This window comes from Passer domesticus, chromosome 4 (assembly GCF_036417665.1).
Source record: "Passer domesticus isolate bPasDom1 chromosome 4, bPasDom1.hap1, whole genome shotgun sequence".
NCBI classification, from domain to species: domain Eukaryota; kingdom Metazoa; phylum Chordata; class Aves; order Passeriformes; family Passeridae; genus Passer; species Passer domesticus.
The window spans coordinates 69,883,975-69,907,364 of NC_087477.1; the positions used below are offsets into that span (position 1 = coordinate 69,883,975).

The following is a 23,390-nucleotide window of genomic DNA, read 5'->3' on the forward strand; positions in this document are numbered from 1 at the left end:
AAGACTTGAGCTTGATCTGTTTTAACTTCTCACTGAAAAGTTAAAAGGAAACTGACTGTGCTCCAAACACAAAAGGAAAGACAATTTTTATGGTGAGAATTTTATGAATAACATTTTTTAAATTAAAAAAGGTGGGAATAGAAGTTCAGGTAGAAGTCTAGATGTATATTTTTTTAGGTTTTGGTGTGTTGTTTAGTTTCAGATTTTTAGTTACAATTTTGTTTTACCAGACAGCATAATACCTATTTAAAGTAGCTTACAGAGTACTTGAAATTGTGATTATCTATTCAAAAACCTTTTAAAGTCATTTTAGAAAAATTACCTTATGAAGAAAAAATCATAAAGTTTAGACAGCTTAAGGATAAGTTCTTCTGCTTTTGATTTTTCTACTATAGCAGATAGCTGAAAAGAAAATGGCAGTTTTAATTTTCTGGCTAAAATTAATTTTTATTACCATGTTAAGAGTATTCCCTAGTGTATTAAGTTTTTTTTCAAGAATTTGTACTTGCCAAGTATGCTCAGGCGCATAAGTGAGGGAACTGTGTAATGTGTACTTATATATATTAAAAAAATCTCTTTTGTAGACCTGTGAAAAAAATTCTTCCAAAGAATTGAAACACAATCATGGAAAAAATGAAATCTGTAAACAACTTAGAAGACTTTCAGAATTGGGGCATTCAGCTGAGGAAAGCAAAAGTGATTCTAAAGCAGAAAAAGAACATAAAAGAAAAACTTCCACTTCTCTTCAGACTGAAGGATCTCAGCAGGACAGCGAAACAAAGGATGCAAAAAAACAACTGGATAAAGCAGAAGTCAATACTGAAGAACCACAGAAGCAGAAATCCATATCTAAGAATGAAAAACACCCCAGAAAAGATACTGACACGGAAATTCAGCATATGAGAAATTCTGCCAAAAAAGAAGCCAAGTCTTACAGAGATAAAAATGAAAAGGAAAGAACTGCTTTAGAAGATAAACTTCCTTTAAAGCACAAATATAAAGGAGATGGTATTCACAAGTCAGGTGAAGATGTTGAACTTCATTCATTTGAGCGAAGTTTGAAAGGAGAGGATGGTGGCCAGAAACATAACCAACAAATAAAGGCTTCCGCAGATGACAAATGTGAAAGAAAAAGTAAACACCGAAGTGAACGGAAAGTATCAGTGACAGGGAAAGATGGTAAAAACCCTTCTGAATCAACCTTAAAAGCTGAAGAATTGCTGCGTAAAGAAAACAAAAAGGACAGACATCTCTCAACAGACAAACCAAGAGCGGAATGCAAGACCAAAAGGTCTTTGAGTGATTCTAAGCCACAGAAGGATTCCCTAAGTGCCTCAAAGCAACCTGGTTCAGCATCACACAGAAGAAGTGAAAGCTACTCAGAAGATAAACATGAAATAGAATCAACTAACTCTGATAGTAATGTAAAACTTGAAGATGGTGTTCATAAAGATAGACGAAGATCTAAGAGCCTTGCAGAAGACAAGATTTTATTGAAGTCCAAGTCAAAGAGTCACAGTAAACAGTTCAAAGCATCTGAAACAGAATTACAGGAATTAACAAAACAAGACACTGGACAGAAACTAGACAAAGATAAGAGCATGGAAGACAATGATTCAGATAAACAGCACAAATCCAGGAATGAAGATAAACGTTTGGAGGAGAGTGGTGCTGAGTTTCAGCTTGCAAGTGGCCCACAGTCAACTCAGGGATCACAAAAAGACTTTAGTCACAGAGTTAAGTTACATTCTGGAGAAAAAGGGGCAGTAAAAGAGAAATACAGAGGTGATAAAGATTTAAGTAATTCCAAACTAGAAAGAAGGTTCTCTGCTGAAGGTCATAAAAGCAGAAACTTAAAACACAGCAACAAGGAAATAAAGAAGAAGGAAGAGAGCATCAAATTGGAAGATAAAGATACTAAAGAAATGGATGGGGGGCATGAAAGGTTATCTAATGTCACAATGGCAGTGGATAAAAAACAAAGCAAGAAGGTATCCTGTGAAAATAGGAAAGGCAGTATATCAAACCACGATTTGCTTAAGGAGGAAAAGCAATCAACTGGCACAACTGAAAGCAGCCAGGTTCCAGCCCCTCAAAAGGCAGCTATGAATAATGATGACTTGCATGCTGGTCATGAGGAAGAGCTGATTGAAGTTGATTTGAAAAAAATAAAAGCACAGGAAGCATCTAACACTGATGGAAAAAACATTCAAAACTCTCTCCAAGCCACAGATGCCAAGTGTGCAGTAAAACAAAAAGGATCTCGTTCTATCTCAAATAAGGAGTTAAAACACAGCTTGGCAGGTCCTGAAGCTCGTGAATCACAGTTTCTGCCTGCAGCTGAAAAAACTGTTGAACAAGAAGATATTTCTAATAAACAAGTTGGTGCCTTAGACCCTCTGTCCAAAAAAGCTTCCATGACTCAAGGTCCCAGTAAACAAGGGGCTTATAAAACAGGTATTGTGTGTGAAACAAGTGGTAGAACCTTAAAGAATGCATCCACTAAGGATCAGGCTTCAAAAGATAGCAGAAGACCAAAGAATTTAAAAACTGTGATAAATTCTAATTCAGATGATGTTCCTTTAGCAATTAATTCTTCAAGAGAAGATGCTGCTGATGCAAAGTCCATGGATATGGATATCTCAGATTCTACAGATTCTTTAGGTACAATGTCTAAAGAATGCCACAATTCAGATGGGACTTCCTTATTAGAAGATGCTTTCCCTTTGAAGAATGATACAGCACAGGTTGTATACATGGAGCAAGACCATGCAGTGCCAAGTTCTGTCATGAAAGCTGATGGTGACAACACCAGCGTGGCAAACAGTATGGAAAAAGTTAATGAGATGTCCCGGCCTGATGAACAGGCAGTGGAAGGCAGTACAGCTGGGTTACGTAGGCGAGAAGATTGCAATGAAGCAGCAAAGTCAGAAAGCTCTCAAAATAGGAAGTTGAGAAGAAAAGAGGAAAATTTGATGTCTGGCATAACTGAAGATCATGGAAACGTAACAACAAAAGAACTTACCCCAAGAAGAAAAGGAAGAGAGTGCTTGAATATAGATCCTTCCACAAAGGGAGAAAGCACAATGACGGATAGTGTGGAAAAGAACAAGGTGGATAACACAGATGATATGATCCAGTCTTCCTCTGTTTTAGTGCCTGAAAGAGGTCCTGAGGAAAGTTTCAAAGGCTCTGTTATAGCCAATGGGCAAGAAGAAACTAATGTGGTTAGCATGGAAGACAAAAATGAAAGCAATGCTGTAGGTACCAGTGCAGCAAGTAGTAAACTTAGTTTGTTGTATAGCAGCCTACAAAAAACTCCTGCCAGTGTGATAGGAACTAGCACAGAAAAGATCACTGAGAGCACTGCAATGGCAACTAGTACAGGAGGAGAAGGAGCTGAGGGTACATCACAATCTGGAAAGGACGGTGATGCTACAACGACTTGCTCAGAAGAAAGTGAGGTGACAGTAATCTGCACAAGCATAGAAGCTGATGAAGGTTTCACAACAGGCATATGGGTAAAACCTAGTGAGGGCTGCAGTTTTGTCACAGGAGCAGATATTGGTGACTGTACTGTTGCAGCAGCGGAAGAAGGTGGTGGCAGTGTTGTCACTGAAGGATTAGCAGAAAGTGAAAGCTTCCTAACAAGTACAGAAGGAGAAGAAAATGGTGACTGTACCATGGTTGATGCAGAAGAAGGGGGTAAGGATTCAGTGAACCCAAGTGGAGTAGAAATTGAAGACAGTGTAAACAGTGCTGGGACAGAAGAAAAAGATGATGCTGTGACTAGTGCAGGCTCCGAAGAAAAGCAAAATACCTCAGCTTGTGTAGATACAGGCAAATTTGAAAGTTCTGTGTCCTGCTTAGGTGAAATGGAGAGTGATGGAGCTGTAACTAGTGCAGGGACAGAAACAGGTGAAGGGTCAACCAGTGGTGATAATTCAGGTGAATTTAGGGGCAATGTGACAGCTGGCCAAGTAAAAGAACATGAAAGTACTGTGACTTGCACAGGTGCAGAAGAAAGAGGTCATAACTTCATCATCTGCTCTGTGACTGGTACAGATACCCAAGGAGAAAACACTGTAACTGGTGCGTGTGTTGCAGTGGTCACAGACAACAGTGCCACAGCTGGAACTAGTGGTGACAAATCTGAGGATACTGTAACTGGTGAAAGTGCAGTGACCAGCACAGGCATAACCCCAGAAGATGATGCTGAAATTTCAGCAGTGTGCACAGGGCTAGAAGACAGCAACGAGGGATTTGTAGTTTGTTTAGAAACTGAAAAATGTGAAAGTCTAATGGACAGTACAAGGGCAAAGGAAGAAGCCAGTATCACTACAGTCAGTGTAGGTCTGTGTGATGATGAAGGTTTTGTGACTAGTACAGGCTCAAAAGAAGAGGATGAAGAAGGTGAGGACATTGTGACCAGTACAGGAAGAGGAAATGAAGAAAATGAGCATGCTTCTACTTGTACAGGAGTGGAAAGTGAAAATGCACTCATTTGTATAGGTGCAGAAGAAGGTGAAAGTTCCATTATCTGCATAGTTGCTGAACAAATGGAAGCTGAGTCAGGAGTGGCTGGCACAGATCTAAATAAGCTTACTGTCAACAGCATGACAAGTGCAGAGAAAGAAGCTAATTTTGGCACAGACTGCAGAAATTATAAAGGCATTGTTGAAAGCAGCGTGACCAGTGCAAGTGCTGCAGATGAGGGTGCCTTAGCTGCACAGACAGGAAAACGTGAAGATACCTTGCTTCCCTCAGATTCTGGGGAATGTGAGGGTCCCATGACTAGTGCTATGGCAGTGCAAGATGAGACACAGTTTGCTGCTGAAGACAAGCATGAGAATGCCAGGACTTTCTTTGACAGCAGAGGACTTGATGCCTCTATAAGCAGTGCAGTTCCAAAGAAGGATGAGACTTCTCTTACTCCTGCTGACAGAGAAGTAAAGGTAAAAGGTGATGCCATCTCTACCAGCACAGTGGAAGATGCTCCTTTACATTCAGCCACAGATGCTGAAGAAGGTCCGCTTGCTGTTGCAAGGGTAAATGAAAATGGGGAAAAGTCTATGATCTTAATAGACACTGAAGACACAGTGCCTATGCCAAGCACAGCTACAGAGTTCAAAGAGTGTGTGAATACTTACAGCAGTAAGCAGGAGAAAGATGAGTGCGCTATGATTTCCACCAGTATTGTGGAGGAATTTGAGGCTCCAATGTCAAGTGCAGCTATTGAATATGATGGTCAGCTCCCCTCTGTGAAAACAGAAGAAATAAATGAAGATACTATGGTTTCCGTAGATATGGAGGTATACGAGGTTCCCATGCCTAGTGAATCCAGCACAGGAGGAGATGAAAATGGTGATGATGGAAATCACCCAACTGCTAGTGGGAAGGAAGAAAAGGATGAGTGTGCTATGATTTCCACAAGTGTTGTGGAAGAACAAGTAATCCTAATGTCAAGTGAAGTCACAGAAGAGGTGATTCAGCAGATGTCAGACACGGAGTCAAAGAATGAAACACTAATGATCTCTACAAGTACAGCAGAATGTTTTGAAGCTCCTATGTCTAGTGTAGCTGTGCAAGATGAAAACAAACTCACTGCTTCAGAAACAGAGGGAAGATACGAAGCTGCTATGATTACTACAAGCATGACAGAAGAATGTGAGATAGTCCTGATCAGTGCAGCACCACAAGCTGAAAGTCAGCTCATCGTAGCAGGAGATGAAGGTGCATCAAATGCATCAGAGGAATGTAGGGTGGTGGAGACCACTGCAACTGTAGATGAACAATTTGGACTAACTGCTTTCAATGCAGATGGGAAAAGCAAAGGTTCTGTGATTTTTGTGGGAGAATGTGGAGCTCCTGTGCTAAGAGTTGCAACTGACAGTGAAGATCAACACACTGCTTCAAACATAGAAGATAAAGAGGAGGGGGCAGTGATCACTCTGAGCACAATGGAAGAGTGTGATAGTCTCTTCACTTTCACAGTCATAGAAGAAAGTCCACTTGCTGCTGAGAGTACAGAAGTAAAAGACAAAAGTGAAGAAATGTTTAATACTGCTAACCAGATTGAATGCATCCTTTCAACTACAGACCCAGAAAAAAGCACAAATTCTTTGCTTGTTATTGGTAGAGAGAACGAGACACGTGAGAGTGGGGTGAGGACAGAATCAGCAGCATCTCAGGCCACAGGAGAGAGTGAAATCACAGAAACTGATGAAAATGCAGTGAACCTCATGAGTGTAGATGAAGCCCTTTGCGTGGAGATTAGTACAGAGACTGCTGAGAGTCCTTCCCCAGAGGCAGGTGAGGACGATGAGCAAGCAGAAGATGTTTTGCAGGAGGATGTTACATCAGAACTCTCCAGTACGGTTTCAGAAGCAGCGAAAGAGAGTGATGCTGTGAAGAATGTAAACCATAAATTAAATTCAAACGTACTTCTAGAAAGTGACTTACCTGAAATAAGGACTCCCCTGCCTAAGACACAGGGTCTTCCCTTAGTTTCTGCAGATGAAGTGACTGTAAACACCAACCATGGTGAAGTAACAGTAGAAGCAGAACTAGGGAAGAAAAGGGACCTCACATCGTTGCATGTAGAAAAGCTGTATGACAATGATGGCAAAACCAATTTGGTCAAAACAGGTGATACTGGCATTGAAGTTACTTCTCAGAAAAGTAATGCAACCTTTAATTCAGGTGAGGATTTCTTTTTTTTAATTCTTCACTTCATAAGTTGTCATAAACTGATGCATTTTGCCATTATAGTTAGAAATAACTTGTACTGTTGAAATATATATACCTCACTTCTTTGTTGGTTGCAGAATGGCTGTTAATACACTTAAGAACTGGTGACAAATAAATAAGCATGTGATTCAGGGTGAGCAAGACCAGCTGAATGCAATTACCTTAGTTGTGTTGGAAAACAAATACTACAGTGCAAGAAATTGCTAAAATACATTGACTTAACTTTATATATTGGCCGACAACTTCATTTGCAAGGGGTGATTATTGTGGAGGTACGCATGGATTTTGTTATTAATGTGTTAGAAATTCAAAAAGTGTTTTAGGAAAGAATGCATTTCATTTTGACGTATGTTCATCATTATAGAAGGGTAACTCCATGATAATTTTTAAGCTTGAGATTGGCCATCTTTAATCATAACTTCAGATTTTCTCTGGGTTGTTACTTAGTGGTCATGTTCAGATTCACTATATTACACTTAATTTTATCTTATGAATACACTTGAAATGGTTCTGCTTTGTGTTACAAAGGAATCAGCCAGTTATCGTAAGTAAGTTTCTTAAGTGAGCAACAGATGTCTGTTTTAAATAGAAAATGGCATTATTTTCTATATTCATACTCTGTATCCAGATCTATTTTTCTATGCTAACAATTGAAGTGAATCTGCATGGTTGCTGGTTCCTAAAATACAGTGTAATGAACATCCCACTATTTTTGACCTTACATCTCTTTAACCCTCTGAAGTAGCTGATGCGCCAATTTTTCTGAACGTTAATGAATTCTGGAGATGCTGTAATGAAGTCAAGGTTGTGACTTCATTATAAATTTTGGAGAAATTAAACTGTAGAAAAATCTGTTTATGCCACAGGAAGTGGAATGATGCTGGTCAAGTACTGTTTTTTTAAATCTTTTCCTTCTCATGTCTGTCCTTGCTATAATTTAAAAAAATGTATAATGTAGGTTTAGGTCCAGTTTATTAAAAGCTGGCTTTATTCTCCAGTTTTAATGACATTTGGGTTGAGAAAGCTGTCTCTGCAGATTTTGGGATTTTAGGAATTTTTCTAGGAAAGGTGCTGGTTTAGTAAGCTTGAAAAATATTATTTTCTGTTTATACAACAGGCATATGAGCCATGAAAGTGTAAAATACCACACAGTAAAGTATTCCTATCTTGGTCCTTGCCTCAATCCTTGTTGTCCATTAATGTAGCTTTTATAAATGGCAATGGTACTTATTCTGTGGACTGCAACCATAATTTAATCACTTAGCATGCATCATTGGTGAATTATCATGTTCTAGCTATGTGTTTAGGAAAAGCTGTCTAAACAGGGTTCTGAAATAGGTTTCCAAAAATGCTGTAAAACTCATATGACTATGCTGTTGCCTGTTTTTAAGATGTTATCAGTATACAGTTGTTCCCCCGGGGAATGAAATGGGAAGGAGGTTTATGATTTTCTGAAACTGTGTTGATGCTGACAGGAACTACTGAGTTTTCAGTCTCTGTAGAAATTGAACATTTTCTGTCGTTATGGTTCTAGAGCTGACAGATTTAGACCTAATTGTCACTTAAAGCAAAATATGTCCTTAGTACTAACTCTTAGCTCTGCATTTATTAATACAGAGGTCGTTTGCTGTTTGAAATTTGATCTAAAAAAGTCTGTTGATGGTTTCTTTTTGAAGGAAAAGCAATAAGTAAAAATCAAAGTTAGAATTCATAAATAAGAAAGAAAAAAGGCGCCAAAGTCAGAATTCATAAGTAAGCTATGGTAAATCCTGATACCCCATATTTTCCAAGCCTTTTGTATTTAAGGAGAACATAGCAGTACTTGTGTTCTTGCAGATGCCAGGTTTGGGTTTTATTCAGCTGGTTTGCTGTAAACAGACTGGCTGTTGTTTCTTTTGTCCTCAAGAAGGGTTTAAATTTATGTGCCATATTCATGAGGTAGTACTCAGAAATACCATTCTGCTGTAGCATGAGATAAATGCACAATGTATTCTGATAATTTTGACATATTTGTATTTCATTAGGCAATAATGCAGCCTTACCAAAGTTGACAGAAGAACTAGAAAGTACCTTGAGAACTGACAAGGTATTTATGTTATTTTGAAAATTTTTACTGCACTGTTTCTTGCTTATTCATACATCTTGCTAGGGTTTCTTCCTGTGCCTTTTGATTTTTGTGCAGCAAAAATGGAGATTTAAAAATTTAAACTGGAGAACTACGAAAGAGTAATTCTTCAGATTATTCATCCGTAGTTTTCTAAGCAGCTGGCTTTTAAATTGTGGGCTGTCCATGTTATTTTATGTTAGGAATAATTCCCTCCTTCAGCCTTACTCCTTCTGTGACTGAGACATTGAAGTTTGTTTTTTAAAAAATCTGTCATACTGGGTGCATGTGCCTGATAGTGCCTGCAAAATAGTCACCCACACCCCAGCTCTTAGAGCTGGTAAATGTTGCTTTATTCCTTTAAACCAGTAAACAAACCTACACTGCTGTTCATTGTGTTGCATCTCTTCCTGGCCAGTCTTCGGAGTCACGTGTGTGTGTGAGCAGCACTTGCTGCTGCTGTGTTCTGATAACTGCAGCCCCTTATCTGCTGTCACAGAAGAGTGGGGCACCCTGGATGATCCAGGGTGTTTGGGCTCATGGGCTTGTGTAAGACCACAGCTGAGTCTGTGTGTCTGGGCTGTGTTCCATACTAGGCAGGATTCCACATGGTTTAATTCTTCATTCAGATGCAGGAGTGCATTTGTGTATCTTGCCAAGCTCTGAGAAGAAGTTTTTGAGGGATACCATGGTTCACAGATTCAGGTGGACTTCTGGAGAGTGGAAGTCAGCTTCAGTCTGGTGGGAATTATTGATAATTCCACCTGTAAACAGCTGCACTGTTTACCAGCATAACATGGTTCTGGAGTCAGTATAGTGATCATGTGGAATTGTAGCTGAGTTTACAATGTTCAGATCAGACTTAATACACTTAGCTCCATATAGCATTATTTATGCAGTGGTAACTTTGAGCTGATCTGCAATTTCTTTTTTTTTTAAAAAGCAAGCAAACTTAAAAAATCCACCCAAAACATAAGCTGAAGGGAGATCATTGTACCTTGTTATACATAGCAGATCCTTTTTTTTTCCTTGTATAGATGAACATTTCTAGGCTATTGGTTTTATTTGGAACTCAAAGTAGATGTTGCACGTTGAATTCCTGAAATCTGCTTTCTTAAACTAATCTCTGTTACTAATGTTAACTCTAAGTTCAAATCTAAATCCTGTACTGTTGAACTTAGCTCTGTTCCTTCTTAATATATCTACTGATGTCGTAGAAAGCTTTTGAAGACTTTTATAGTTCATGATAAGACAATGTTCATTATGACACGCAAGAGTGGAGTGACACATATTTGTTCTGAATATCTGCAATATTTGTTTCTTTTGATTTTGTACTTAGTCACAACAGTCTGAAAGTGCAAGAAGTGAAGAAGGATGTGTGGATCTTCAGACTAAAGAATTGCAAAAAGGTGATTTTTATGCTTGATAGCAACTGAATTTCTTACTGAAGGAACTATTACTTGTGATGGGAGGGGTGCAGATTTGTTATAAGTGGCATATAAAGGAATTGAAGGAAGCCTTCAGAAATCTTTCACTGTGTCTAGGAGTTCAGGGGGCCTTGAATTTGGTTTGTGGGAAAGGAGGGTCAGACTTTTCTTCCAACATGATATGCTGAAAGTAGGAAAGGATTTTATAATTTGAGATTTAAAAAAAAGTCAACTGCTAATATTCTACTTATAATCAATAAATAAAGAAAAACATTTTTCAGGAAAGATAAATTTCCCCAAGGAATGGCTTTCTTCCTTATAGGTTTAGAACATCCTGGTTTTAGGGTGCTGTGACAGGCCTTGTGAGGATATGAAAATAGTAAGTACTATAGGACAAGTTGCAAAGACTTTACAGAAAATTTCTGTTGTGTTTTTTTTACTTCTTGCTCTCCAAACGATTAACATAATTGTGGCCATTCAGGCAGATTTGAAGAGCAGTTATAAGCAGGTAATCATCTAGTTAGAAACCTCAGTTAGTCAACTTGGATCTGTGCTCAGTGATTCCTTTTCCATGTACTTAAACTAATACTCAGTAGAACCAAAACTGAAAAAGAATCCATTCTTCCCAAACCCAAATTATGCATTGCAGTTGTTTGGCTTTCCTGTTAAAGCAGAAACAAACGCCTGCTTTGTGCCCATCTTGATGGATTTTGTGCTCCAGATGCATTACAAAGATGTTTACAACACTACCAGATGAGAGCTAATCCTCAGTTATTGGAATAGCAAGCAGAACTAAGATGAATCCCAAGAGGTACCAGTGTTACTGCTGCTTATATTGTCCAGGAAGGTTAAAGATGCATTTCCTCTAACAGAAAGTTGCAGCTGAAGGCGTACATGCTGTGAAGGGGCACACTGTTAAGCTCCTTTCTAAATTCTTAGACATACCAGATAGAAAACAAAAACAGCAGTAAGGTGAGATGTGACATATGAGCATGGGTATAAAACTTTGGAATTCTTTTTTTTTATTCTCAGGGTAGGTCAGATTCATATACCTGGTTATAGGGTGGTGTGTATTTGGCTGAGTGATACGAGACATGCTCTGCTCACAAGAAAGCAAATGTAAACCCTGAAAATTGGTTAGAAGAATGTAGACTTCAGAACAGCAGATCTAAAATTTGAACAGGTTTTTCTGTATGGTGAAGCTTCTTTGAAGTGCCTTTAAAACTCTGCCACTTCCCATCACTCAGTCACCCAGACAGACAGTACTTAAAATTTTAAATGTGCAGATTGAACTAGCTGAGATAATCTTGTTTCTTGTAAAATGTTTAACAAAAGTCCATTTGTTGTGTAAATCATGTTGGATATGACATACTGAAGACTAATGCTTTGTAGATCTTGGTAGAGAGGTTTTTTTCTCCCCCACAATAATCTCTCTTATATGTATATATGCCTGCATATATACATACAGCTCAACATACGTAAAAGGAAGTTGTTTAAAAGACAAATGTGTGTCCTGTCATGAGTATGAACAGCAGACACAGTAGTTTAGTAGTCCAAGATTCTTTGGAATGTAAACAAATCATTGCTGTTTGAGTGGGTAGGAACTAGCTCTTAATTTGACACTGCTTTAAAAATTGAAAGATGTGCAGCTCAGCAGTGTAGCTGTGGAAGAATCGTTGCTAAAACACGGAGATATAAGAAACAAGCTACAAAATACATAAAGCTCTATGTAAAAAAAAAAAAAGTGGGTTTACTTGATTTTAGGTTTATGTTTTTAAGGGAGAGTTGCTTGGAATGTTTCAGCAGCTTTTTTTTAATCAAGGTATTAATTTGGTGCTTTTGTGAATCAGATTTTAAGAACACTTGATAGAGCAGCTTCTTTATAATTCTCTTTGTGTATTTAAAGGTATGGAATTCTTTCAAAACTCCAGACCACTCATCAACTCTAATGATTATTTTCCCTATTTTTGTGGTATGGAAGGCTGAGGCTGTACTTCATCAGAGTATAGTGGAGTTTAGCAATTGGACAATTTCCTTACGTGCATTCTGTCAGCTCCAGGTTTTAGTAGTACAATTAAGCAAACTTCAGTTCTGTGGAATTAGAATGTAGCTTAATCACATTCTACTTCATCCCATGATGCAGAATCTAAGATTGTGATGGTTGAAATTCTGATTCGGATGGTAGAACTATATTTGAAATTTCAAAGTCACCATAAGTTTGAAAGATGACAGCCCCTTCATTGCTTGTATTTCAAGCATAAAGTCATTCTCAGTTATCCTGTGCTGAGGAATTCATATTCTTGTTTCATTTTGTGGGTATATTGTTAAAGAGAAGATTGGCTGTCTGGATGTCTCTTACTTCTGACATTGAAAGTAAGTTTTATGTAGTTTCAGGTTCTCTGGAATCCTTTCAGGGAGGTGAAGTAGAGGATACTATGATTCTTTTCGTTTGCTTAGCTTTTCTGATTGTGTTAAAATTATTTTTAATAGATATGCTGCAGAGGAATGTTCCTTTAGAAAAAGAAACTTCTCATGTAAGTAATTGTTTTTTTAAATTTATTGTCTAAATCTGTGCTGCTTTTCTCATACTTGAATTTACTTATATTTACATTAAATATTCTCTAAGGAAAATATTATTTTTGTATATGCAGAGACTATGTTTATTGAGACTCTGCAGCTGTGTAGGTTGATGTCTAATTATTCTTTCAAATCTGCCAGTAAATAAATCTTGCATTGTTATTCCATAGTCTGTGACTATTTCAAGACTGTTAACTGGCAGACAAGAGAAGCTTGACTGATCTCCATGAGACTAGAAAAAAAAAATAGGGATTATTCTTGGAGGTTTTGATCACAATTAGAAACCTATTTTAATGCAGTCTGCTGTCTTTCACAAGATTTTATAAGAGGCATAAATGGGAAACTTGCAAATGTAAAGTATCTCTTTTGGAGCAAAAATAAGGCACTTAATACAGGTAGAAGGCTGAAATTGTGTTTGTGGTTAATTAAAATTGGGTAGTAAATATATTTATTACTGTATTGAAATGCTGGTTGGCCACATTTCTGATGCTAATGAGAGAATTCTATTGTTCCTGTGTGTAGGAGAATGTTCTTTAAATCCAGAAATATTCAATGTGATTTGCTGTGATGAAGTACTTTTAAAACATGTAGTAGGGTGCTTAATTCTGAGACTTTTTTCAATAACAGTATCAGTCAAAAATTCTGAAAATACTACAGGTTTGAAGTTTTTTGATCGTGCTGTTCTGTAGTAGGAATGTTACTTCACTTCTAGGAATAAATTCCTTTGTAATGGCTGCTTTCCATTTTAATGTATGTTGTGCTTGGAAGTAGCAAGTAGGGAAAAGTTTCTCCCTTCTGTGTTTATAAACTTCATAGAAAAAAGTAAGTTATCTTTCTTTGTGTTTTGTGTGTAGGTGGAAAACTCGGCTACCCAGATAACTGAAGAACATAGATCTAGAGGAATTAAATGTAAATCTTCAGAAACAATGGATGAAAAAAAATGTAAGTGATATAGAAGTACAGGAATTTGTGCAAAGCTTTTCAATGTAAAACCATGTTCTACTGTGTCTAGGCCATAAAATGGTATTTTTGAGAAAATTATAGAATAGGGGAAATTCCAAACTCCAAACCAATTTATAGTCCCAAAACAATTTCTAATATATTTTGATAAAAATATTAAAACAAATTTAATTACTGCACAGAAGAGCATTATAGTAGTTTTTTCAATCATAGGTAAAGAAACTTATTTTATTTAGTATGTAAAATAATTACTAATTTTATCCTTTTAGAATAAAAGATAAGGAAGCTGATCATCAGGAAAATCTAAACTTTGTGGAGATGGATGCTTCCTTTTCTTAGGTGGAAAGAAATAAATTTTAGGGTAGCCTTCTAGTTGTCTGGAAGCAAAAAGTGAGAAGGAATTCAGTCCATTGAATGGCATAAGCATTTCTAAATTAAATTTAGATGCAGTTAACATCAAAATAAGTTGGCCATTTTGTTATAGTAATTACAAGACTGACAGTGTAATAGCTCTTCAAGCTCTGGATTCAACTTCTTATGTCTTTCAGCATCAGAACAATTTAGAAAAAAAGTTAGTATCATTAATAATAGCATTTTTTCATAAGAGCTTTTATTCCTCTTCTAAGAATTGTGATCTGATGAAGTGAGTGACTGAAAGTCATGTATTCATTAGTGTCCCACACAGCATTAACTGCTTTCCCTGTCTCTGGGTGAGTTGAAGTTGAGGTTGGTGTTTTACTTCTACCAAATTTCAGTTTTGAGCTGATCTTTAAAAGCAAACAAACAAAACAAACACATCTGTAACATACAAGAAACCTGTCATTCTCTTCTGTTATTGTGTTGTCTTCCCTTTTCAAAGAGTAGTTAGAATAACTTTCTGTTCATATTTTTGGTAGTAAGAGGCTGCTTTTCAGACTTTGGAATCTCAGTAATAGTGAGATGGTATACAAGTGACACAAAAATATGACAAATGCAGAAGACACCTTTTTTAACACTTTAATTGTTACTTGCTTTTGCAGGCAAACAGCAGATTGCTCAGGATGTGCTAAAAGATGATGAACAAAGTCAGCATTCCAAAATGAAACCTGGTAACATCAAGGTATTTTCAAGAACTCTTAATGTTCTGCAATAAGATGAAAATCTTAGTCATAATTTCTTTAGCATTTTATATTGGGAGGTGTTTCCATAATTAAGCTACTTTTGCATTGTCTTGAGTACAAAAGAACTGCCTAGCAAATGATGCTTTTCAGTGGGGGAGACAATTTAAAAAAAAAAGGCAGGGGTCTGTGTTGACTCTTTGAGGTGTGGAAGACTGAGAGGAATGAGTTGCACAGCACTTGGGAGCTTGGGATCTCACGGAGCATTGTTGGATGCCAGCTCTCCAGCCACTTCAGTGTCCACGTGGGCATTCTGATCTGAGCTCTTCAGGAGGGTATATTGCACTTTACCTGAGTTCTGCTAAATCAAAACAGGAATTAGGACAAGATAGATGTTACTTTTAGGAGTATATGCAGTATATTTGGGACTGTCTCATCCACTGATTTGTGATTAAGCTTCTCAGCATCAAAGTTTTTAAGAGACAGTACAAAACCTTGATGAGTAAAATAACTACTCATGTATTGGGGTGGGGTGGTTTTTTTTAGTGTAACTGGCAATGATTTTTAATGTGTAATAAAATATCTTTCCTCTCTTGTTTCAAAATAATGTAGGAAGTTATTTCAGGTGATGCAGCAGAAGTGTCCCAAGAAACTGATGTAACACAAACACCTCCTAGAAGTACTGCAGAAGAAAAAGGTAATTAAATGCCCATTATGGCAGATTTTCTGAACCCATATTGAATGTTCATTGCTTTTCATTTTAATGATTTTTGAGAGAAAATGGGAAATTGATCCCAGCAAATATATTTGAATATACTCTCAGGTTGATTTCTGCTCTATTACTGCTCGCAATTAATGCATTAATCTTAGTTTCTTTAACGGTGAGAAGTTTTGATGTTTTTGCTGTTACCACCCACTGGCTCCATTATTGCTTCAGTATGTATCCTGGTTAGGAAAGATAATGGGAATTAAACAGGTAGGTGGGGAAAATAGAATAATCAGCATTATGTGATATGAACATCTACCTCTGATTACAAGCAAGGGCTGTCCTACATAAAAATCCATGACACAACCATCAAATCAGTTTTGTTTGTTTCTGTAAACAACCAGAAAAGAGTGCATGTTGCACTGTTGTAATTGAGTTAATTGCACTAAAATAAATAATAAAGATGGTGTGTCCACATAATTAATGTGGCTTTGATGTTACTTCAGTCTGTCTTTGTGGGAACAGTCTGAGAATGTTCCCTGTTATTAGTTTGACCTTTTAATAGTTTTGTTTCTCATGCAAGCACGTTGACAAGTCTGAATCTGTTCTTCAATGTGCTTGTATTCTCAAGTTCCTGTTTCATGGAACATGCGAGAAAATGGAATAGGGGCTTGTATTTGTCCTACCAGTTTATAGTGTGTCACAAGTGTGAGCTTTTGTTCTTACCTTAAAATAGAAGACCTCCCTAACTCATGTGCCATTAGTGGGAAGCATTATGGCAGACCAATACACTGTTGATACAAGGCAAACAGTGTTGATTTCTGATGAGTGTTTTTAGGGAATTTTGGGCTAAAGAATTAAATAACATTTTCAGTGTGGAGGTTGTGGCTTTTATTATTTCTTTTGCCTAATAAAACAAAGGTATGCAATTTCTTTTTTTTTTTTCTTTTGTATATGTGAAGATGAATTTAACTTGGAACAGGAAGTGTCTGAAAAGAAAAAGCACAGTCCAGAATCAAATGAAAATTCTCCAGAGGTGAGTGGTCTTACTCATGTTAACTCACTGAGATAGTGCAGGTTCACAGTACTCTGTCTTTGCAGTACATAACTATTTTGTATTTTGTTGACAGCCATATTAAAGTTGTCTTCAAAAAGTACCAAGGACTTACGTAGCTCTGTCAAAAAGGACAAACCCACAGACCATAAGACATCAATGTCTCATTATGGAAGTAGAATTAACTCCCTTCCTAGGCTTAATAGTGCTTACAAAATGTATAGAAAGCACTTATATAAGAGCTGTATTGTGTAGAAATGGTGCTTTCTGAAAACTTTGTAATTGATGTGGACAGTTTAGTCATTAACAAATACAACTTGTCTTTAAAAAATACTGTCTGTCAACAGTTTCTGAAGTCTTTATGTTATCTCCTAGGCATGTACTTGAGATATTCTACAGTATGGGTTATAAACAAATGTCTGATCCCTTGAGATTAAAATTGATGCTGGCCTCTAGAAGTAGACACTGATCTTAGAAAGGTGTTGGTAACGAATCATTTGGGGTTTTTTTCCTCAAATTTGGAAGTAGAAGGACATTTAAAGAATACATTTTGATATTTGTTCACTCAAGGTTTGAGTCTCTAAGAACCATTCTGGGGGAGATACTGCTAAGCTTCAGTAAATGCTGAATGAGGCATTTAAACTTCCCTTGTATATAAGAGAAAGTCTTACTGGGGATGTTGCAATCTGAGCATCTGACTTTGTTACTTAAAAGTTCTCTTTCAAAGCTTAAAACTTCAAAGGGGCCCTTTTTTGCTAAAGATCCTGTTTATATAGAGAATATCAGCAATCTGTGTATTGGGATAATTAGAATATTAACTGAAGCACTTGCTCAACATACAGGATGTAGCCTGTGCTGTATGGCTCTAGGAAAAGGGGCTCATGGGATGTAAAGTCTGGAGTTCTTTTATGGGGTAATCCAGCAGCATTTGTGAGAGCAAGTGATAGATTTTGGAGCTAATGGAGCAGAAGGCACTGTGTTCTTAGACATGCTTTGTGCCTGAGTCAAACCACTGAGAATTTTGTATAACTGAGAGTTGTCTTGTTTCTTTTCACCTATATTAGTTGATTTCGTAACAGGCAGTGTCTCTTGCTATTAAACTTGCTTCATCTTTTTTTTAACTGGAAAGTACTACTTCTGCCACTGTCACATTATGAATTCAGTTAGCAGTCTTTGTATTGTATTGCTCAAATGCCAATTGTCAGTTACAGTAAGTAAAATATTTTTGTCCTTTATTTTTAATAGGAAAATCAGCCTGTAGTAGTGAAACGCAAAAGGGGACGGCCTCGTAAATACCCTCTTGAAGCAGTACAGCCTGGTGGTAAGTAGTTCATAACATATGTGTGGAAAAAGAAGGATAATAGTGACATTCAAGTTCTGAACTCATATTTCTTCCCTCAGGTGGGGAGTCAAAAGCTGATATGAGCACTGGGAATGTAAGTGCCTTTATTTTGTTTGGGTGCATTTAAACATGGTATTTCAAGAGCCATTTATCTGTTTAACAGTTAACAGCATTTCAGAAACATCTTATGGAAAACTTGATATTTGAGTTCAGTCTCAGCAAACAAAACTTATTCATGGTATCTCTTAATATAGCTGAAATTTTTAAGCAACATATAGTGTTAATTCAGAACATAGCACATTACCTATCAGCTTCACACTTAGTTCACTCAATACAAATCTAAGTGTTATTCTAGCTAGCAATACCTGTGTGCAGGGTGAATTTTTGGTGGTGTGCGTATGTGACTTCTAATTCATGCTGAGAGTAATTTTGGCCTGAAGGGCAAGGGTGACTTTATTTTAAAAATGAGGGGTTTTTTTCCCTCTACTGAATATATCATAATAATAGCACATAGAATCTTTTCATAGCTGTAAAATAAAATATTATGTAAAGCAGTTGTATTACATCTCATGCGAGCGATACAGACATACTGCTAGGTAACCTAGGAGCTCATGAAACATGTCTGTCTTCTAAAGCTCAGTGGTAGTTTTATTTCCTAACCCCTGTGAAAGATATTCACAGCTAAGAAGGTGGTCTGTTGGTATTGTTTCTGCAGTCCAGCTGGATTACAGCACACAGCAGTGATGGGTCAGCCATGTTTGTGGAGTACAGCCAGTTGGATTTATTCTGGTTAAAGACTTCTGTCTAGGCAATACCTCTATTTCAGAATCAACATTATTGCATAGAAAAGGGTGGATTTTAAAAGTGAAGTAGTGTTGAAGCACAGGTTTTCTTCCTGATTGCCTAGTGAGTGACCAACTGGCATGGCTGTTGGAAATCTTGGGAATTTACCTAGTTTATGGATAAAAGGAATTATTGTCTCTGCTTGTTCTGTCCTCATATTTCAGACAGCCCTTTGAGTCCTGTCCCTTCTTACAGGTTGGCTGGAATTCTGTTTCAGAATTCCGAGTCTTTCCTGATTGATTTCTTTTTCAATGTTAATTTAATGAAATGTAATTTGAACTGGTGTCGATTTTGGTATTTGTTTTTTCTGCTTTGGTGTTGTGGGTTAGTTTTAGTTTGGTTAGGTTTTTGGGGTGGTTTTTTTGTCCAATTAAGGATTAAAATTAATTCTTAAATCACCCTCAGAAATAGCTGTACCTTAGCACCCTCAGTACTGAAAGAGAATCATCTTGATCTGGTTCAAGTGTTTTAAGGTCTTGTACTTCCTAGTGGTGAGTGAGGGGTTGGTGTGAGCTGGCTCAGGGAGGAGTGATACCCCCTCCACCTGAGACAGGAGGGCATGACAGTTTCCCCAGGGCTGCTTTGGGAACACATTGCTACTTTAGAGGAACCATAGGCATCCTGCTGTGGTTATTCAGTGGTGAAAGCACTGAAGTTTTTGGACAGTCATCATAGTACATTCTGTAATTATATATAGCTTTTTCTGCATTCTGAGTAAATAAACAATTTGTGGTGACTTGTAGGTCTAAAGTGACTGTACTAACTTCTTTGTTGATAATTAAATACTTGGAAATGTGTTTGACTAAAACTGCTTTTATCTGGTGTGTCTTTTTTTGCAATGACTTTAGTGTCAGGTTACTGAAGGTGCTGTGATTTGTTTATGGGCTGATTTGACTTGTTTCAGTTTTTTATCAAAGTGGAAAAATGCATCCTACTCTTAAACTACAGTACAAACTTTGTGTGTTCATTAGTGTTCCTATTTTCTAGATTTACAGATTCATTCTAAATTGAACGTGGAAAAGTTTCTGTGATAATGTAATGCAATGCTGGATTTTCCTGATTTCTTTAAATTAAAAAACACACTTTTTTTTAATTTCAGCTGCAGTCTTCTACCTTTGCAAGTAGAGGGAAAACACCTCAAACAGGTAAGCAAATTTTACCTGCCTCAACATATAAAATGAAAGATGGAAGAAACAGAAGAGGGTTTTCGCAAAAATCACATGGGTCCTTCTTCATCCTGACATCATCTCTGACAATCAGCATTATTCATGAATGAAAGCATCTGAGGAAGGAGATGAAGTGACGACTTGTCCCTGATTGCTACCAAGTTTTTAGTTCCAAAAAAGGACAGCTTGCTAAGAATTTAGTTCAAAGATGCAGCAGCACTGCTCAGTGCTGAATAATGCATTGCAGAATGTACCAAATTATTGAGTAGGCTGAGTACCTGGCAGAGCTTCAGGTGCCCCATCAGACTGGCTCTTAGTGATTGCTTTCCATTTCTGCATGGTGTCTTTCATACAGCTACTATCAATCACACTTTCTACGTTACATTTCAAATTTTATTCAGTTAATTGTTGTATCCGTGGATATGTATCTGAAGATTTTAGGGGTATCTTGAGGGGATATTTCTTTCCCTTTTCACAACTGCTGTAAGATCTTTGGAACAAGGTTACTTAGCTTGACTCAAAAATGTACTTTAATTGCTTCAAACTAAAATAGAATTAAGTGAAGTACTTTTCTATTTCTCTTTCCTAATTTTTCTTGTGTATAGAGTCTGAACTGCACTGGTTCTTTAAAGGTGTCTTTTAAATTATGGCCATTCATTAAAAAAACTTTTTAAAGCCATTTCAGGAAGGAGGCAGACTGAAAAGTAGGTTAAAAATTGTTTGTAAATAAATGCAAACAAACACGTAAAAAATCTGAGAAACCAAACTTTCAAAACAAATCTTCTGGTCTTTCCAAAACCTTAGGTTTCTACAGATATACTGATCCAGCTGCACTGAACATACGGGCTTTTTCCTATTTTCTCCACATTTGTTAAAATGTCAGCTTTAATCTGTATGCTTCAGAATTGTCTCTGGAGGGTTAGCTCGTTGTGTGGTACTTGACTTCTGTGAACTGCAAAGAGAACAGACAAGAATGTGAGAATGAAATTCTGATTTGCTTTTTGTTCAAAAGGACAGACACCTGACTCTGTACTTAAGGTTTGTGTGTTATGTAACATTTCTGTTTTCCAGATAAAAGGCTGTTGATATCACAGCAATGTTCAGAGGAGTATATAAAGGAGAATGTACTGTTAAATTTTTCATCCTGTATTAGTATTCATGGGCATAAAGGGGTTGAGAACCCCTGGTGACAAAGAGGAAGCCAAGTTGAATCCCTCTGTACAGTTGACTTACTCTGGTACTTTCTGGGTGTTCTGCATAAGGATTTGCACTGGGGACAGACCCACATATGGAGTGGGATGCAGAGTTTTATTTCTTGTTGCTACAGCACATGCAGTTAAGAGACAGATGTTTTCTGAAGATATCATCTTCCCATAACACTAACACTGAATTTGAAACTAATTACTTAGCACTAATCAACACTTGCTGCTCCAAAATTAGTACGATTTTTAGATACTATGTCTTACTATTTTTATACTTATTTTTAGGCAAAAGTGTTACATTTTCATATCTTACAGAGGGTTATCTCTAAAGACATGTCATGAACATATATTTTTCTTCAGTCAAAAACCCCTTTGCTACAAATTTGCCAAAGTGAACCAGAATTATGAAGTATCTCTTTTGAACACAGTAGAACTAATACATGCTGATTTTATTATGTATGTGTTTATGTTGTGTGTAGAGCTCAATACAGTGGACAGTCTTATGTTTTATTTCACTTTTTTTTAACACTTAAATATCTTTCTGTTTTACTTCATTTGCTTTTGGAAAAAAAAAAAATTCCCCATAACCTTACAAAGGAGTGCCAGAAAGCTTGTGTGTGAGTTTTAGAATATGTTTCTGCTCTTTGAGATCTATTTTAGATCCTTTGCATTGGCATTCTTTAGTTTGTTTTCTCAGCCTAATTGTTGAGGGTTTTAGAGTTTGTGTCCTGCATTATTTAGCTTTCAGAAATTAGACAGCAATTTTATGATGGGGGAAAATACATAAAAACTTGCTTTTATTTATGTTGCTTCTCTTTTCTATTGCAAAGGATTTATATCCTTGCAGTGTTAGAGAGAATTCTGTTTGACAGAGTTCAAAAGCTTTGTAAAATAATCTCCCTCATCACAATTGGGGTGGTAACCATGGGAGGAAGCCAAGTTGAGACTTGTGATGTAGAGTTAAAAATCTGTTTTAACATGTACAGGCAAACCTGTAAAAATTACTGAGTTGGAAGGAAGAAGTATTTCAGCAAAGGAAGTCATGTAATTTGCATACTAGAAAGTTTTTATATACTGTCTTTATGAGCTTCATCTTGGTATGAGTACAGTTAAGCACTAGAACAGATCACCTGAAAGGAACCATGTTCTTGGAGACTTTCAGAATTGGACTGAACAAGATCTAGTACAAGATTAGATCAGTTAATTTAGCCATGCTTTGAACAGGAGATTGGACTAGGTGACCTCTACAGGCCCCTTCTAAGCCAAATTTTTCTGTGATTCTGTAATTGGTTGACATTAATTAAAGGGGGTAAGTAGCTTCTGCTTTTCCATTAAAACAGAACAGTATATGCAACAAAGCAGTAAATACTGTCAGTCGTATAAAGCCTTAGTACTTAAAAAAAAACTTTAATCATTGTCCCAGTCTCTGTATGTAACAAATTACAACAAGCTATTTTGTAAATTAGAAAGAGACTTGAAATGTTTTTAGAGCTCCTGTGATGCTTACACAAAGTTAAGAGAGTATGAAAGAATTCCCTTTTAAATTGATAGGTGAAAGATTTGAAGTTCAGGATCAAGTTTTGTTCTTTCCTTTTTTTTTAGGTACAGACATATCTAATAAGAAAGAAACAACAAATGTAAGTGTGATTTGTAAATTTACAAGCAGCATGTAATGAAAAATGTCTGTCTTCTGTGTAAAATAAATAGTTCTTGACTTACGTGGTTCCATTTTGTTTTTTCAGGAGGATGAAGCTGAGAAGGCAGAAATGGTTGTGCGTAAAAGGGGAAGAAAGCCCAAGCGTTCTATGATCCAATCAGAGGAAACGGGTAAAAGCATGAGAAGCTGTGCTGCTCCTAACAAAATAAGAAAATACTGCTGTGCCTTCTGTTTACTAATAGCAACAAGATAAGCTTTATTCAATTTTCCTTTCTTGAGGAAAAATCATTGAGTTACAGCTAGTGTAAATATTATGTAAATATGTGTAAATTGCTGTAATCTCATGTCAGAATTGCTACATCCCAGATGCTTCTATAAAGCCTCATGAATTTTCTATGAATTCTGGCTAGGAGCTGTGTAAGTAAACTGTGGTGAATGTGTTAGCAAGATTAAGTCAAACAAGTGTGAATTAAAAATGTTGAATTATGAAGGAAATGGAAAATTA

The 23,390-nt window shown here is 36.8% G+C and overlaps 1 protein-coding gene and 1 long non-coding RNA gene across 6 annotated transcripts in view; one reads left to right on the forward strand and one right to left on the reverse strand.

The window, feature by feature from the left end:
* BOD1L1 (biorientation of chromosomes in cell division 1 like 1) overlaps positions 1-23,390 on the forward strand; it is a 36,680-nt gene that overhangs the window by 8,840 nt on the left and 4,450 nt on the right. Inside the window, exons 10-22 of one of the 5 annotated variants that reach the window (XM_064418631.1) lie at positions 585-6,702; positions 8,775-8,836; positions 10,194-10,263; positions 12,772-12,815; positions 13,713-13,800; positions 14,838-14,917; positions 15,528-15,612; positions 16,584-16,657; positions 17,921-17,996; positions 18,077-18,111; positions 19,960-20,005; positions 22,831-22,865; positions 22,974-23,055. In XM_064418631.1, coding sequence (XP_064274701.1) covers positions 585-6,702; positions 8,775-8,836; positions 10,194-10,263; positions 12,772-12,815; positions 13,713-13,800; positions 14,838-14,917; positions 15,528-15,612; positions 16,584-16,657; positions 17,921-17,996; positions 18,077-18,111; positions 19,960-20,005; positions 22,831-22,865; positions 22,974-23,055 — 6,895 coding nt within the window. Of the gene's footprint in view, positions 1-584; positions 6,703-8,774; positions 8,837-10,193; positions 10,264-10,603; positions 10,661-12,771; positions 12,816-13,712; positions 13,801-14,837; positions 14,918-15,527; positions 15,613-16,583; positions 16,658-17,920; positions 17,997-18,076; positions 18,112-19,959; positions 20,006-22,830; positions 22,866-22,970; positions 23,057-23,390 lie in introns of those variants that run through there. The other 4 variants (XM_064418630.1, XR_010361464.1, XR_010361465.1 and 1 more) reach the window with 4 other exon arrangements.
* On the reverse strand, positions 20,736-23,236 carry LOC135299493 (uncharacterized). The gene is made up of 2 exons (XR_010361471.1): positions 22,948-23,236; positions 20,736-20,978 (listed from the first exon to the last, which is right to left on the reverse strand). It is a non-coding gene; the product is annotated as an uncharacterized LOC135299493 (long non-coding RNA).